Source organism: Haliaeetus albicilla, chromosome 5, assembly GCF_947461875.1.
Source record: "Haliaeetus albicilla chromosome 5, bHalAlb1.1, whole genome shotgun sequence".
NCBI classification, from domain to species: Eukaryota; Metazoa; Chordata; class Aves; order Accipitriformes; family Accipitridae; genus Haliaeetus; species Haliaeetus albicilla.
In genome coordinates this window covers 44,349,177-44,364,331 of record NC_091487.1, presented here as the reverse complement: position 1 = coordinate 44,364,331, position 15,155 = coordinate 44,349,177, and the positions used below count along the sequence as shown (strand labels likewise).

Here is a 15,155-nt window from a genome sequence, read left to right as displayed (position 1 = left end):
ATGTGGTTCTGAACCACGCCTTGTACCAGCTCTAGCACTCAGCAGGCCCCTTGCTAAGAAAATTCAACTTTTTTCCAGGGCTAGTGAATCGAACTGACTCTCACAAATATCTGATGAAAGCTCATGCAAAGCAAGCTGTGTAAGAGCATGGCCAGGTGCAGGGAAGAGAGAAGGTGGAGGAGAGCAGAACCTCCCCTCCTCAGCAGAGATAAACTGCTAGATAGGCTCAGGTAATTCCCTGCTTAAGATGTTTTAATTCTTAAAGCCCAGGATGTATGCAAGGCATTGTCATAGGATTAATGATCCTCCTAATTAAAAGCAGGTTCAGCTTTACTGGCTGTACTTGCACCATACCTGCTAAGACGGTTTGTGAACACTCTGTTATCAGACACACTCTTAAGACAGAACTTTTGGCATCCTTACTATCCAAGCAGGCAGATGAGTTCATGTTACTCACAAATCCCATCTACTCTTTCTACTGACAACGTTCAGGTCCTCCCAGAAGGGATCCCAGGGCATCCTCAGGAAAGGACCCCAGAAGACTTTGTGTCTGACATGACAGCAAAAGCAGACAGGGCAACTGAAGGATGCAGAGTTGCTAGAGTTTGGCTTTGGGGGGGGGTCTTCCAGGAGGGTACCTGCAGCACTGGCTGCTCCCTGGATTGCCTCTCCTGGCCTACGAGAATACTAGCAAAATCCTGCCAGATGTAAGGGTGCTGCTGCAGGCAAGTTGTCTTCACAAACGAGATGTTTTGCACTCTATATATAAAAGGAGCATGGCTGCAAACAGCAGACTTATCTAAGTGGCTCCTGTTGACAACAGGTAGAAAGACCTAGCTTACGATGAGAAAAAGCAAAGAGTGACAGAGAGATTTAGTGAGATTTGCCTGGAACAACCTGTGTCAGACACAGGACAAATATAGAGGAGAGCTAAGCAGACTAACCTAAAAAGATTTGTTGGGGGAGTGCTGCAAGAGAGAACAGTTAGAGGGGATTAGCACTGTGGTTGAACAGAAAGCTAGTTTTGAGGCACTCAGGTAAGAAGGAAAAGATTCAGCTGCAGCTGATGTGAAGAATGAACTCATTTGTTCTGGAGGGAATCTGGACAGTTCATATGAACAGTAAATTCACTGAAAAGCAGGCTTATTATGGGCAAAGCTCCAGTAGCACCATATTTTGAGTGAGCTAAAGGTTTTTTAAAGAGTAAAATCCACTAGGTGATGTGTTTTTTCTGCCCTTCGATCTTGAGTCCTTTTATCAATAAACTACTTTCCAGATTAACAAAAACAAAAAATGAATTTATACAGAACTGCTCCAATTTTATATCCAAAAACCGGAATCTTGCTCTTTATACAAACTTTAATCTTCCTCTAGTCCCTTTCAAATTCCCCATAATTATCCTTCAGTATCAAATGTTTCATGTGGCAGCATTACTTCAGCTTTGAGTGAATGTTACTCGGGGCAGGATAAGCTGTGCCAAAGGTACAGTCCAAGGCTATCATCTGGCGTGCTTATGTGGCTAGCATGGCACATCCACAAACTGAAAAATTTAAACTTTCATTAGAAACTAAGTTCTCAGCACTCATTGTTGTAAAGAAAACATTCCAATAATGGAAGAGTTTAACTGATGCAGTGTGGTATTCCTGAATCCAGACAGCCTGAAACATGAGTCAAGTCTGAACTTTCTACCTACTTTGGGAACCTTAACACTATACTTAATGCAACACTAAAGACAATGTTAACTCTGAAATTTCTTGTTTTAACTATAGGATGGGACTTTGAATGAAGTTGGAGCTTAAAGAATTCAGAGTTCCTGAAGTGCAAGAACAGCAAACAATAAGAAAGGAGAAGCAGCCACAACTTCTGTCAGTATTTCCAGAAGCAGAAGACAGAAGATGACAAACAAAAGAGCCTGGTTTAAATTTTCGAGTACATTATTGACTACAGCAACCAAATAGTGGCTTACACTTTATTTACTACATGGACACCCAATTTTCTCCATGCAGCTTTCTTTAACATTTGCGAAGATAATTCTGTGCATATTCTGAAACACATATCCTAAAGATACACTCGGCTCATTGAGTATGATCCAAAAGGACATTTAGCCTTATTCAAAGGACATAGGCCTGAAGCAAACAAAGAGGCTAGTTTTGTGGACTACAGTATGAAAGTGTATGACTTCCCCTCATGCTTCAGAAGCATTAAAAAGCCAAGTAAAAAAATGTTACGAATGTCCTAGCATCTGAAGTGTAATTATAAATACACTGTATATATTCTTGGGTAATTGTAAGCCTGTGGAACAGCAGAGATCACCCCTGGTAATCCTCAGTCTGTAGGTAGCTACAAGGGAGATGAAATCAGATAATAAGAGGCACTTTAATCTTAATCTACCAAATACAGGCATAGCAAAACCAAACAAAAACAACACAACACAAAACTGGCTCTTAAGACAGATAAACTAGAAAGCTAGAAATAAGGTACAATTTCAGAATGAGAGTAATTTATAACTGAAATACTGTGACATTTGACATTCTTTGTATGTGTCGACTATGACACTATTTTTTCCTTTCACTGTAATGTCACTAAAGATGTAACTAGCAGGTCTTCCAAGCAATAGGTAAACTAATAGATTTAGACTGCTTCTACCTTATCTTGTTCAACAGTTGATTTTTCCTCGCTTTGAGGAGTTTTCAGTCACTCATTGAAAAAATAATCAGTCCAATGCCAGAGCTAGTTGGTCTTGTAAACAATAAGGAGCAAACATTCCTGTTGGAGTTCTGGCCATCTGGGGGGCAGACTGCTCAACCACTTGAAACGGGACCCACAGCAAACTTAATAGTGAAGTACAGAAATGCCGACAACACTTCACTGGAGGGGACCATCAACATTTGCCCAAGCTCTCGAACAGCAGCAGTAATCTTTACACAAGATGTGGATCAGCCTCTATTCAAGAAAACAAGTTGTCATTAAGCTTAAGATCTTCAAAACAACTAAAGAATTCATAGCTATGCATCACAAGATGGGCAGAGTAAATGGGCAGGTGGTATGCAGCTGCATCTCATGCAATACAGGACCTTACATACAACCCCTCCTCCCTCAGATATGTACTAGGTCTAGTGACAATAATGGAACTATGGCCTGAAGAGGCCCACAGTCTTCAGTTACTGTTTGGTATTTCCTTTCTGCTTTGGGAGCCCCAGGAAATACAGTTAGCTGGCAGACAGCTCATCTGTGTCATGCACACAGGGTCAGGGCGCAGAAGAAAGCTACGACACTGACCTAAAAAGAAAAGGAGGTAGAGGTTAAGAAAGACATACAATGAACTATGGAAATGCTGCAGATTGCTGTAGCAATCTCAGATCAGTGATCTCCTTGACTTCCAGCTTCTTTCTAGCCTGACCTTTCCAGGAAACACCAAGGAAAGTTCCAGTAGAATCAGGTATCAACGTGGTATGTAAAAGCATGAAGTCAACAATTTTCTCAGAACAATGAATGAAACAAAAATGTTTTGGACTTTCCTCTTTTAATGACTGGTTTGGAAGAGGCTTTCAAGGAACAGCGCAGTTGCTACAAACACCCCATGGAAGAGACAAAACATTTTAGCATAATTTAGATCACGATCAAGGATAGCCTTGTGTGTCTCCCCCTATCCCTGCTCTGCATTGACTCTTAAATAATCCACTGCAAAGTTTTGAACAGTTAACTGCACCTTCACCAACAGCTGTCATCACAGCAGGCACCCTGATACTGCTTCTCTGAAACGTGTCCATCAGGAACCCAACCATGAAAGAGACAAGTTTGGGCTCGTGAAGAATGGAGAATCCCACATGCCACCAAAAGTGACACCAGTATGCAATTACGCAAAGCAGTCAACTCACTGTGGTTGAAACTCAAGCTGGTTGTGATCTACAAAGCACTGAATGGTCTAGTCCATCTTTCTCTGTGCACTTGTGTTCACCTGGAACAATCTGACTACCTGACTTAAACATGAATCTTCCAAGAACTGAAAGCCATTCATAGTCCTGGCCATTCTCTGACTTTACTGCACAGGATATTTATATATAGGGTTATGTACAGGCTATGCAGTATAATCCCAAGCACCGAGACTGTTGGCTAGTTTTCTCCGTTTTTCTTTCACAAATTATAATGTTGAGAAAAACAGTCTGAAAGGAAAAGACATTGTTTTTAGAAGTCTCTGAGTCAACAGTTAAAGCCTCTATTCATAAAAATAAGTATTGCAGTATCTGGACCTATGCTTGGGCAGTGTTGTTCAGTCATGTAAAATGCTCTCAAACACACTGATACTGAGTATCTTTTATGAGTGTAAAAACTTAAGAAGAAAACGAATCTCAAACCAAACAAATCAATAAGAGAACTGGCTGGAGGAAGGTAATCTGGTTAATGACAAGACTGAAGAAGTCATCATTAGTTATTTAGAAGGAAATGCAGTGGAGCATGTAAGCTCCACAGAGAATGTTTGGAGCCCATTACAATATCAATGAGCTAGATTAATGATTATAAATGACCACAACTACAGAACTGGTCTGAATGCAGAACAGAATGAATGCACTAAGAGAAACCTGAAACAACAAGGCATCCAACTACCCCTTTTAAGGGTATGCTTTTGGCTAAGGTTCTGTAATGTCTCTTGATTTTAACTCTTACAATACTCTAGTGAGCTGTGTGTTCTAAAAAATAATAATAATTTTGAAAAAGACTGAGAAGAAGAGAGAAGGAAATACGTTGGTTTTCTCTGTATTTCACATGGAGAAATACATGTTTAATAAGAATTTAACATAAATATTCATTTCTAAAAAATGAAACAAACTTTTTTTTTTTTAACGTTCTTCAAGCTTCAGCCCGGCAAGTTCTAAACTCTTCAGGTCTCCATTAATCTTGAAAGTTTCTCATGGACATCATGCATCTTTGTCAAAGTTTAACTTAAATGCCACCTATTTTACAGCTAAATACACTTCCATGGACCATCTACCATGAACCACAAGCTAAGAATATTTTGCTGGAGGAAAGTTCAGGCAAATGCCCTAAATCCTCCAGTATTATGCCCTAACACTGATGGTATGCATATATTATGGTAATCAGGGAAGTGTAAGAAACTAGACAAAAGAGCAACTCTTGTTGCGGAAAGAAAAAGCACACTTTCTTATTGCTGCACAGGGCTTTCTAGAAGGAAAAAAAAAGCCATCTACTGGAGGACGAATGTAGAGATGAATCCATACTGTAATCCTGCCTTGTAGAAACTGAAAATAGATAGAGTTCAGTTGTTTAATCTTTTTCAGCCTCATAATGAGGTCAGGCTCTTCAGGATCTTTGTAAGGATCTTTATGGCAGGAGCAATAAAAAGGAGTATCGCTTAACTGATTAGTGGTGGGATGATAGCTTAGCATAGTGAGCAAATGATTTTGAGCAGATATGATATGCAAATGACTTCTCCTAAAGGAAGCATGATCAGTATTCTGTGGAAACTCCTGGATGGATTGCTGCTGTGATGTAGGCTACTGAGAAGACAATGCAAAGAAGAAACAAAACACAGCCTCTAAAAGATGTAGGATGTCCTTACTTGGAATAAAAGATGGCAGGAGTCCTAAAACCTCAAATACAGTTACTGCTGACTAACCCATTTAGTGACAACAGTGAGATGGGCCATCCATAGTGAGTAACACTGTATTAACCTCTACTAGCAGCTGGGGCCTCAGCTACATCGTTCTAACACAACTGTACTCTTTGCGGTTTTTTTGTCTCCTATGCAACAATATCCTGACTGTTCAGCAAAAAAACCATCATGGAAATGCAAGTATGATAAACCCTCCGAGTGGGAGTCAAGATGAAAGCTGCTCTTTAAGCATCTCCAGCCACTGAAGACTTCGAAAACACATGTTCCTTTTACTTGCTGCAACGTTTGCCCTTCTTTTCCCATTCAATGTTGAGACTTATGGAGCAAGTCTGAAAATCAGATGGTGTAAATCATAGAGCAATATAGCTTTAAGAAGTACTTAAATGTAATATATTTCAGCATATGTTCTTGACTCAAAGGAAATGTGCTGGATCTTTCAAAGCAGAGCTTAAAAGCTGAGGTCCTATTTGCTCCGTGCAATTATAAATGTTTCTTAATGCTGCCCTGTTGGGAAAAAAATTGCTTCCTGGTGTTTCGGGAAAAAGAACTAAACTCACTACATCAGATATAGCTGCATTTTAGTAGTATTCTACGTGAAGTGGATGGTAAAAAAAGGGATGCTATATAAATGTATGAATTCATATTCCTCTCACTTTCACGCCACATTTAAAGGTAATATCCATCCTTCTGGCTGTCCTTCACATGAGTTATCTCCTGTCTGGATCTGTTTCAGATGTTGCTGTTCCAAGTCCCCACCTACACGCAGTACTAAGGGCTCTGAAACTAGTAGTGCTAGCTCTTAAGAGATTCAAGATTAAATAAAATTATTAACATACAGGGGATCCCAAAGGAAAGCAGAAATTATCCCACCACCAAAAAAGCTCTGAGATGTTCAGCAGACAAATACAAATTACAGCTCCTCAGTTACTAGAGAAATATAGGAGTGACTCTCTGGACCTGAGAACCTGGGTCCATGTGCCAAAACAAGACTTTACTTACCAGCTCCTGGGATCGGAAACTCTGACGGGAAGGATAGGGGCCTTGAGGATCTATGCTGGTGGACAACAAACAATGCTGAAGTTCAAGGTTTCTAAATTATCTCCATTAAATGGGATATGTTTGGAAAGTCACTTTACATGACATGTTTATCAAGGGAAAAAACAAATCTCCTCACTATTTACTTTTGCTCCTTCCTTTTAGGAGGATGTTTTCTGGGGTTTGGTAAATAACAAACAGATGAGTGCTGCAAAGGGAAATAGACTGAGAGCCTTTATATGTACATCTCGTTTTCACTTGCAGCTTTGTATACACAGCTGTGACCAGAACAGACCTTTGCTGAAGGAAGAACACACAGTTCTGCACCCACTGCCACAGCACAAGGAAGATCATCTCTACTTGCTTTGCAGTTTATGTTTGAAATAACAAATCAGTGAATTATTTGGGAATTTAATGAGCTTTTCTCCTGATTTCCTTTTCTTTTTGAACTGCTGTCTGTATCACTCTAAAGTCTTTCCATTAATACAGTGTAGATTTGAAAGGTTTTCAGTGCTAGACAGATTAGATTCTAATTTCAATGTCTGAGTAAAAATGTTAACTAATCTAGATTTTAAAAGGAAGCAATGAAAATGCTTTCTATTATACCTATTAGGAAACAAAAAGAAAATTATACAACTACTAGAAGTCTCTGGTATAGCAGGAATATGTGGGGATGCAGGAATGGAGTTTGTGGCTGCAATAATGTGCCATCAGATAGGGACACAAGAGTTTGACTGGATAAAACTTATGCTCTGTAAAACAAGTATAATTTATTATTCATCTTTCCAGTATTTTAATTTTTGTAAGTGTGAATACTGCTGGTCAGCAACATAAACAAGATTAGTATTTAGTGATAATGATATATCAGCAAATAGCCATATCTGACTCAAAAATGTCCAAAAGCTATAAGGAAAAGAATCATTGAATGAAGGGGTAAAATTAAAGCAGGTGAAATAGTATTCAGAATTATTAAGCAGAAAGATAAAATATATAAAGATAAGATAGTTATGATTTTCTCAAAAAAGTGACAATGTTCAGCTGAGTCACAGATTTGTCACACATCAAGCAGTACTAGCTGCGCATAGGAAGTCTGGGATTCACTCACAATTCCTCCCCTGCTTGGGAATACAGGAGAAGAATACAGTGGTCTAATTATTCATGTTTGAGGCACTTTGTAACAGGTTAGAAGTTGATACGTAACATTATAAATAGAGATCTGTAATCTTTTTATGAACTTGGCTGTCATGGCCTGCAAGCATTAATGGGAATAGAAAAAATGGCATGAATGAACAATCTAGGGAATTGATTAGTTATAAAAAGACCAAACAGAGATGATACTATCCCTGAAAATGTGGGACAGCAGTTACAAGATGCTAGTACATTTGCATGTTTCAGGTAGAAAAGATACCACCACTTTTCTATGCAGACATTGAAAACAAACAAACAGACAAACCCCTAAAAACCAAAGCATTGGCACTCCCATTTCCTAAAAGGGGTTAAGATCCCTTGAAGAAAGAGGATGGTTACTTGTCAGGGAAAACCCAGTGATCTGTGATATAGACGCAAATTAACATAGAGAAGTGATATACGGAAGTGGCTGGAGGAACTCTCCATGATCCTCAGGTGGAAGATGACAGTATACCTCATAAACAAGCCTACATAGAAGGTTTTCTTTAAACACTTTTCTCTAGGGAGACTTGCAGAACCTAGCACTGGTACTTCAGAGAGAATAGAAGTGCAGGAACTAAGTTTCAGTCAGACCAACAAGAGGGTTCTAATTCAAGCAAAGGGACTGCAAAATCAGGAACCCAGCATGCAATGAGAAAAATCGCAATTATTCCATCCTGCACCAGGTCTGAGGCCAAAGAAGACTACTACCTACTATTATACAAGGCAAGTTCAGCAGTTAGGCCAGTCTAGTAACTGCAACACTGCTTATTTCCCACTGTGCACCTGGTGATGCTGGTGTGTGCCACACAAGAGAGGTCTTCCCATTTCTTAAGATGATGAATTGCAGTGCTGAATGTGCAGTTTTGCCTTTCTTGCTCTGAACATTAGCTAGAGCTGAAGTAGAACCTATAAGGCAAAGCAACTTCTTTCCTCTTATTTACATAAGACAGGCACAATCTTGTCCTCTTCTCTTAAATTACGTCCCCCAGACTTTTCACTTTCAAAGCAGAAGGCCTTGGGTCAAGAGAGACTCTTCCGTCACAGAATGCCAAGGGAATTAGAGTATCTAATGTAATCAGAGACCCAGAGATATGCTAAAGTCCATTGGGTATAGAACATCCACAGGACAGAGTCACGCATTTAGTCAGCTACCCAACACTAGCTGGATCCTTCAGTTATGGGTCTGTTCTCAAAATAATGTTGAATATTTTCCTCATTAACTTGGCTGAGTAGATTATCACTGAAAGCCTAATTGTGCATTATTGCTAAGTGAATGGATGTGAAACAAATGAACAGAATCCCCAGTGAAGAGATCTGAGAGCACAGCGAAGCAGACAGTCACTAGTGTTCTAAACAAAACCTCTCTTTATTAAACTGGTTAATATTTAAAATTTAAAATATAAGGACATATGTGTTTCTATTTGTAGGGTTTTCCTTGTCTGTTCCAAGACAGATCATCCCGTGAAATTGGAGCCCAACATCAGCTGTACAGAAGGAAGGTCTTTAAGTGATAGTGCATGATACCGCATTTAACAGTGTTCCTGTGCCAGTCTGCATAATGAGTGGGGGATGAAAAGCAATCGTTTTTCTTCATGTACAGCTCAGCAAGGACAGTTCCAAGCCTGCCACACAAAAACTTCTTTAATAATGCAATCCAGTGCCTTTGATTTGAGGAACACGCAAAAGAATAAACAACCTATTAATCTAAATTTTCTCGTTTGCCTGAAAGTACAAAGCGGCAACGAACAAACCTCTTGGCTACATTAAGTGTACTGAAATGCAAAACTGCTTCTTTTCTCACCCTAGAGTTACTCAGGAAAAAGGAGGGGGGAGAAAAGGGAAGGGAGAGAACAGGCAAGTGAAGCAGAAATGGTTTTAATATAAATTGCTCAGTCAAAATATAGGGCACAATGAATTCTCAAGAAGGCTTTCAAGTATTGCCACATGAAGGCACTTCAATACAAGTGGATATGCTCAGAAGATGAGTGCAAGAGATAGCATTACTTAGTAAAGAGCAAGAATCCTCAGGCTAACCAGTTCTCAATTGAGCTGGTACTGTCAAGACGAAGGAACCACTGGTAGTAGCTTGATTAATGTTTTCAGTGGTTTTGTTTGTTTTGGGAAGCTTCAATACAAAATACAGGTGAACACCTTGATTAATGTTAGTCTCCTGACTGTCTGCAGTTGTGTGCTTTGCTCTGTTATTCTAATGTACTTGCAGTCAGCAGAGGTGCTTTCATTATCCATCCACAAATTTTAACATCTGAAACAGAATTATTCTAGAAGCACTGTCAGTCTGACTCAGACTGAGTGTGCTGTGCCCGAGCACTATTAGTGTGGTTGGAGGATATGTTTAGGCATTTGGCTAAACAGTTTTGGCAAACATTCTTGGTTCCCCTACAGCCTTTTTCACAGCTTGAGAAAGGCAGAGAGATATTAAAGTTGCTTGTCAAAGCAGCTTCACTACATCTATGGTTTGGGTAAAACATGCATAGTTTCAAACTCTTCTCTACATGTATAGCAAATTATAACGTACATCAGACAGTTAGGAAAAAGAAAAAAGCTACTTCATTGGCTGTAACATAAGTGGGCTTTTGGAAAAAGTGGAAAAAATATTCTGACAACTTTGGGATGAGCAGAAGAAGCACAAACTGAGAAAACGGTAGGACCTATACCATAAAGGAATTAATATCTGTGGGTTAAGCATCCATAATACTTTCTGTATTGAAAGTTCAGGAAGAGGCTTGAAATACCTGCAACCAAGGTATTTCCAGTAAAATGTTATTTCAGCCAATATACTAGTCATCTTTCTGCTTTGGCTCCCACTCTTCAGTACGCAGTTAAAGCCAGACAAGACAAATTTAGCAAGCTGTTGATAGCTTATGCTACAGTTGTAAACAAGAGATCTGAAGTTATATATAAATTGTTTTCTGAGGAAGAGAAGTTTTATGGTGCTAAGAGCAAGTTTGACCTGCTAGGCCCTTTATATCACCACCAAGCAAAGCTGTAATGCAAACATAGATTTTATACTGGGTCATCTACTGAAAAGGGTAGTCCTACTCTCCTCTCTACCTTTCCTTCCCATCTTCTCCACTATGCCAGCACAGCTGCCTGTACAGCCCATGGTGAATGGGACAGGAAACTGATTCAACTGAAAAGTAAGTTCTTTTTTCCAGGTTATTTTTTGTTTGGATCTGCTTTGTGTTGTCTTCACTACACAGCCAACTGCACCCCCAACAAAGAAAGGGAAGGAAATCAGGAGCAGAGAGGAGGCCAAGGACTACTCCTTCCCTCACCAGTGCCAACCTAAAAGTGCTTATCTAGCCACAGGTTTAGTTGTCTTCCTTGGGAAGAAGCAGTTTCCTTGCAAGCTACCTTGTAGAACAGCTGGCCACAGGACTCCCAGTAAAACTCTCTTCTTTCTCCACTCTCTGAAAGCAATGCATCACCTTCCTCAGAATGCAATCCACAAAATGTCCCTACCTCCACAGCAACAGGACAGAGTGACAGGCAATATTTTACAAATGATAGTACCTGTGATTAGAAACGGCAACTGAAATCCTTAATTTTCCTGATTAAATAGAGTCAACACTAGTGAAAAAGGAGGAAATTAATCTCTTGGAGAGTAAGTTTAACTATCTCCTGCATCATGCAATTCTAAATCATTAAGGAAATAGCTTATGGTTATTAAAGCTAGAGAATTAAAGGGATAAATCATTCTGAACTTATCTACTGAAGATCTCTTACCAGAGTAAAATCTTGAACTAAAGTTAGTGAACAAGTGCCAGGTGCCTCCAATTATATCCTCCAGTAGCCACCATCTGAAGAAATTTAAGGTCATCTTAATTAAGGACAAATGAATCTTTAACCAGTCACTTTAGTAATCAGCATTGGTGTATGAGCCTCTGTTTTGTAGCATTCAGAGGCTGCATTTGAAACGGTATTATTAAACAAGATAGGAACATCCCCTGCTCTGGGCAAAAAAGTCATCAGATGCGGCTAGATCCACCCTGTCTCTCTTACGCATTTGTATTTGACTTGGAAAGGTGCATCTCCTTTAAAAGTGCCATGTCTGCCTTAAGGTTTTCCAACCAAGTCAATTTTCTTCCCTAGTAATGGGAGTACCTACCCTTTTGAAGTTTTTTGGTTTGCTTTTGGTTTGGGTTTTGTTTTTTTTTAAAGACCTGTGATTATCAGGTGGTTGAAAGTGTAATAATTAATTTTAAAATTACCAGATTAGACTTCTCTGCAGAGAGCAGCTTATTAATAGCTGAAGAGTTCAAAATTCTGAAAATCCACCCACACTTGGACTAACATGCCATATTTTGCCTTTGCTGTCAGTTTCTATCGCTATTTGGAAGATTTACTATTCAACTGTATGAACAGCAAAGAGCATTACAACAAACCACTCTAACTTGAGTAAACTGAAAGACCTGCTTTTCAATCTTCACAGTTTAAAAATCTATTTTTCCACTCAATAGAATAAAATAAGGATGAGCAGGGATCAATCCATTTATAGATAATAACCCTTTTAGAGACCTTAAAGCATTGCCTAAGCACTGAAATTTTCACCTTATGTTAGAATTTCCCGTTTCAAACTGAAATTTTCCCTGTTTACGCCTTCAGATGTTTTGGAAGTCATACAAAGAATATAACAAGGCTTTGTCCAAGCTGTTACCTAATTTCATGCACAGGTTATAAAATGGACAAAGAAGAACTACCTGCTATGGAATTTGTTCAGTACATGGAATAGGAAGGCAGTTAGTATTAATCAATTATTTCAGTAGTTTAAGATCTTGCTTATCTCAAAAAAAACCCCAAGGAAAAGCCATTTGTAAACATGACAGTAATACAGCATTATATTTGTATGGCTAAGCATTGTAAATGTCATAAAATGCTAAAATTAGGAACATGCAGAAAACTTTATCTACCTCAAGTCTGTATAAGTTATATCATCATTTCCTCCACTGTACAAATACTATTCTTAAGCACTGTACTATTAAAGCATTTTTCCTAGGTTCTTCATAACATCTATCATTCTCGCATATTTCATACAAATTTCATTGTCACAGTGGTGCCAAACAGCTTTATTGACAGATTTTTGTATTAACACTTTATTTGGATGGAATGTCACATATTTTCTTTTCCAAAAGGCACACAGCCTACCCAAAATGAAATTCAGATAACAGGAGAGATTAAATTCTCTGCCAAACACTGACAATATTTTAACTATCTTTCTGATATATTTCAACTGGAAGATTCAAGTAAAACTCATCTAATATTAGCATCAATATCTTTCATAGACTCCTAAGCAGTGTAATACAATATAAAAAAAGAGTCTGCTGACAGCAATGAGTAATAGTGAGAGGCCAGGAATTTGCAGAAAACTGGAAAGAGGAACAAGATGAAACAGGTAAAAAAAATCAGGGGACAAAAAGACAAAGATAATGACATGCATATCAGGAGAAAACTGGAATGATAGTCCTCTTGACATTTTGCTCCATGGTGGGAAAAGTAATGTTCAGAAAAAGCGTGTGCTGTATTTAATATAATATGTATCATCCTTCTTTTTCTGCATAATCCAAAACATTTTCCATTTCAGTGATAATTTGGGAAGATGTCAGTAGTGGAGTAGTACTTAACATATTAAAAAATTAAAAGCAGATGTTCATAATTTGTCAGAATTTTGAAGAGGCTTGGCTGACAAGCTCTCAGCACTGCCGAGAATTGATTTTCAAAGTCTGAAACACCTGGGAAATTTTATAGGACTAGAAAAAAGCTGAAGTTGTATTAGCACTTAAAAATTATAAGATCAGGGGCTTACTCCGACTGAAGTAGCTACCCAACAAGAGCACGCAGTATACCAATGAGTACAAGGATAGGGTTGAAATAAGGCCTAAAGTATTGCCAATGGCTGAGATAACCTAGGCATCTCTACTGTGGCCAGCTTGATAGTACTCCCAAGCAAAATATTCAAACAGGAAATATTGGACTTCATTGGTTAATTACTAATAGCTATCAACCATGAAAAAAATTTTCTTGGTAAATTAAGTAATCTTTTCAAATGGGAACATGAGTCTAGATGTAAAAAAGCATCAAATAAGTATAGTATCTCTCAAAGCCTAACTGTTTATACTGAACAGTGCTGTGATTAAAAAATTTTGAATTATTCAAAACAACCACCAAACACATTAACAGGGTAACTGTTACATCTCAAAATGAGGATGAGGAATCACTACTTAGAAGGTCTGTTTCTCCTAGGATCCCCAAGAATACCTTCTTAGTTCTACATTCTGAAGCAATTTTTCAATTAATGGCCTAGAGAAGAACAAGAATTAATGATAGCATTTGTAAGCCATATAGAAACTGAGGAAACACTAAAAATTTAAAGGGAATAAGAAGTAACATAGAAGAACCTCATTGACATAGTTGGCTCACACCCAGCTTAGAGTATCCTTATATATGAAACACTATATCTAGAAAGAAAGAACACAAAAAGGTCCACCTGGGTAAACAGTTTCTATGAAGACAAGTGGAGAGGAAGGTGACCACAAATGCTCAGAATAATGTAATCAGGACAATCATATGGTCCTCAGATAAGTAAATACAGCAATGTCAAGTAGAGAGGTTGAGTTACCAGCACTTGACCAACCTGAAATACCCACAACTCAGAATGATGGTGAGAATTCAAAAGGAGTCAGAAGTGCTGCAAGAATGATCGCGTGCTTACAAAACATGCCTCACAGAGAGGCTCAAGGTGATAATTTACTTGGCTTATTGAAAAGAAGCATAAGAAATTGACTTCAACATATGATTCAAATACTTAACATAATTTTCATAACGTTTTAAAAAAACAGTTTTTTAAGGTGAAGATAATCGCTTTGTTAAAGACTGTAGTAGCGTCTTCAAGATTCTGATTTTACTAGCCCCTAATGATACTTTTCAGTTCAAAATCAAGTAAGTCTTAGTAAATTCTGACCTCCGACAAAACCAAAGTTACCAAATAAACAATCTTCCTCCCCTGTCAGGACAGTTTCTTTCTCACCTGGCCCCTCTATCATCACAAGCAGTCTTCACAAGCAACTCTTTTCTCAGCCACAGCAAGTATGGAGCGTGCACGAGGGCCACCCTACTGCATGCCTGCAGAAGTAACTACTACACATCGGTCAAGCTTCCTGCCTGTGTGTGCTAAAGCATGTGTGAGCACACCAGGAAGGTGTCAGAAAGCAGACTATTTCTAGCAGCCCTCCTTCCCATGAAAACTCAATACTTCATGGGGACTGGGCTGCAGGCCAGCCTAATTGCTCTGGCAGCACCG

The 15,155-nt window shown here is 38.7% G+C and overlaps 1 protein-coding gene across 5 annotated transcripts in view; it reads right to left on the bottom strand.

Moving 5' to 3' along the window:
- CSTPP1 (centriolar satellite-associated tubulin polyglutamylase complex regulator 1) overlaps positions 1-15,155 on the bottom strand; it is an 86,672-nt gene that overhangs the window by 22,050 nt on the left and 49,467 nt on the right. Inside the window, exon 1 of one of the 5 annotated variants that reach the window (XM_069784550.1) lies at positions 14,883-15,002. The exons of 3 other annotated variants lie outside the window; for them this stretch is intronic. In XM_069784550.1, the coding sequence (XP_069640651.1) occupies positions 14,883-14,898 (16 nt within the window). In that variant the 5' untranslated portion in view covers positions 14,899-15,002. Of the gene's footprint in view, positions 1-14,882; positions 15,003-15,155 lie in introns of those variants that run through there. One more of the 5 variants, XM_069784552.1, reaches the window with a different exon arrangement.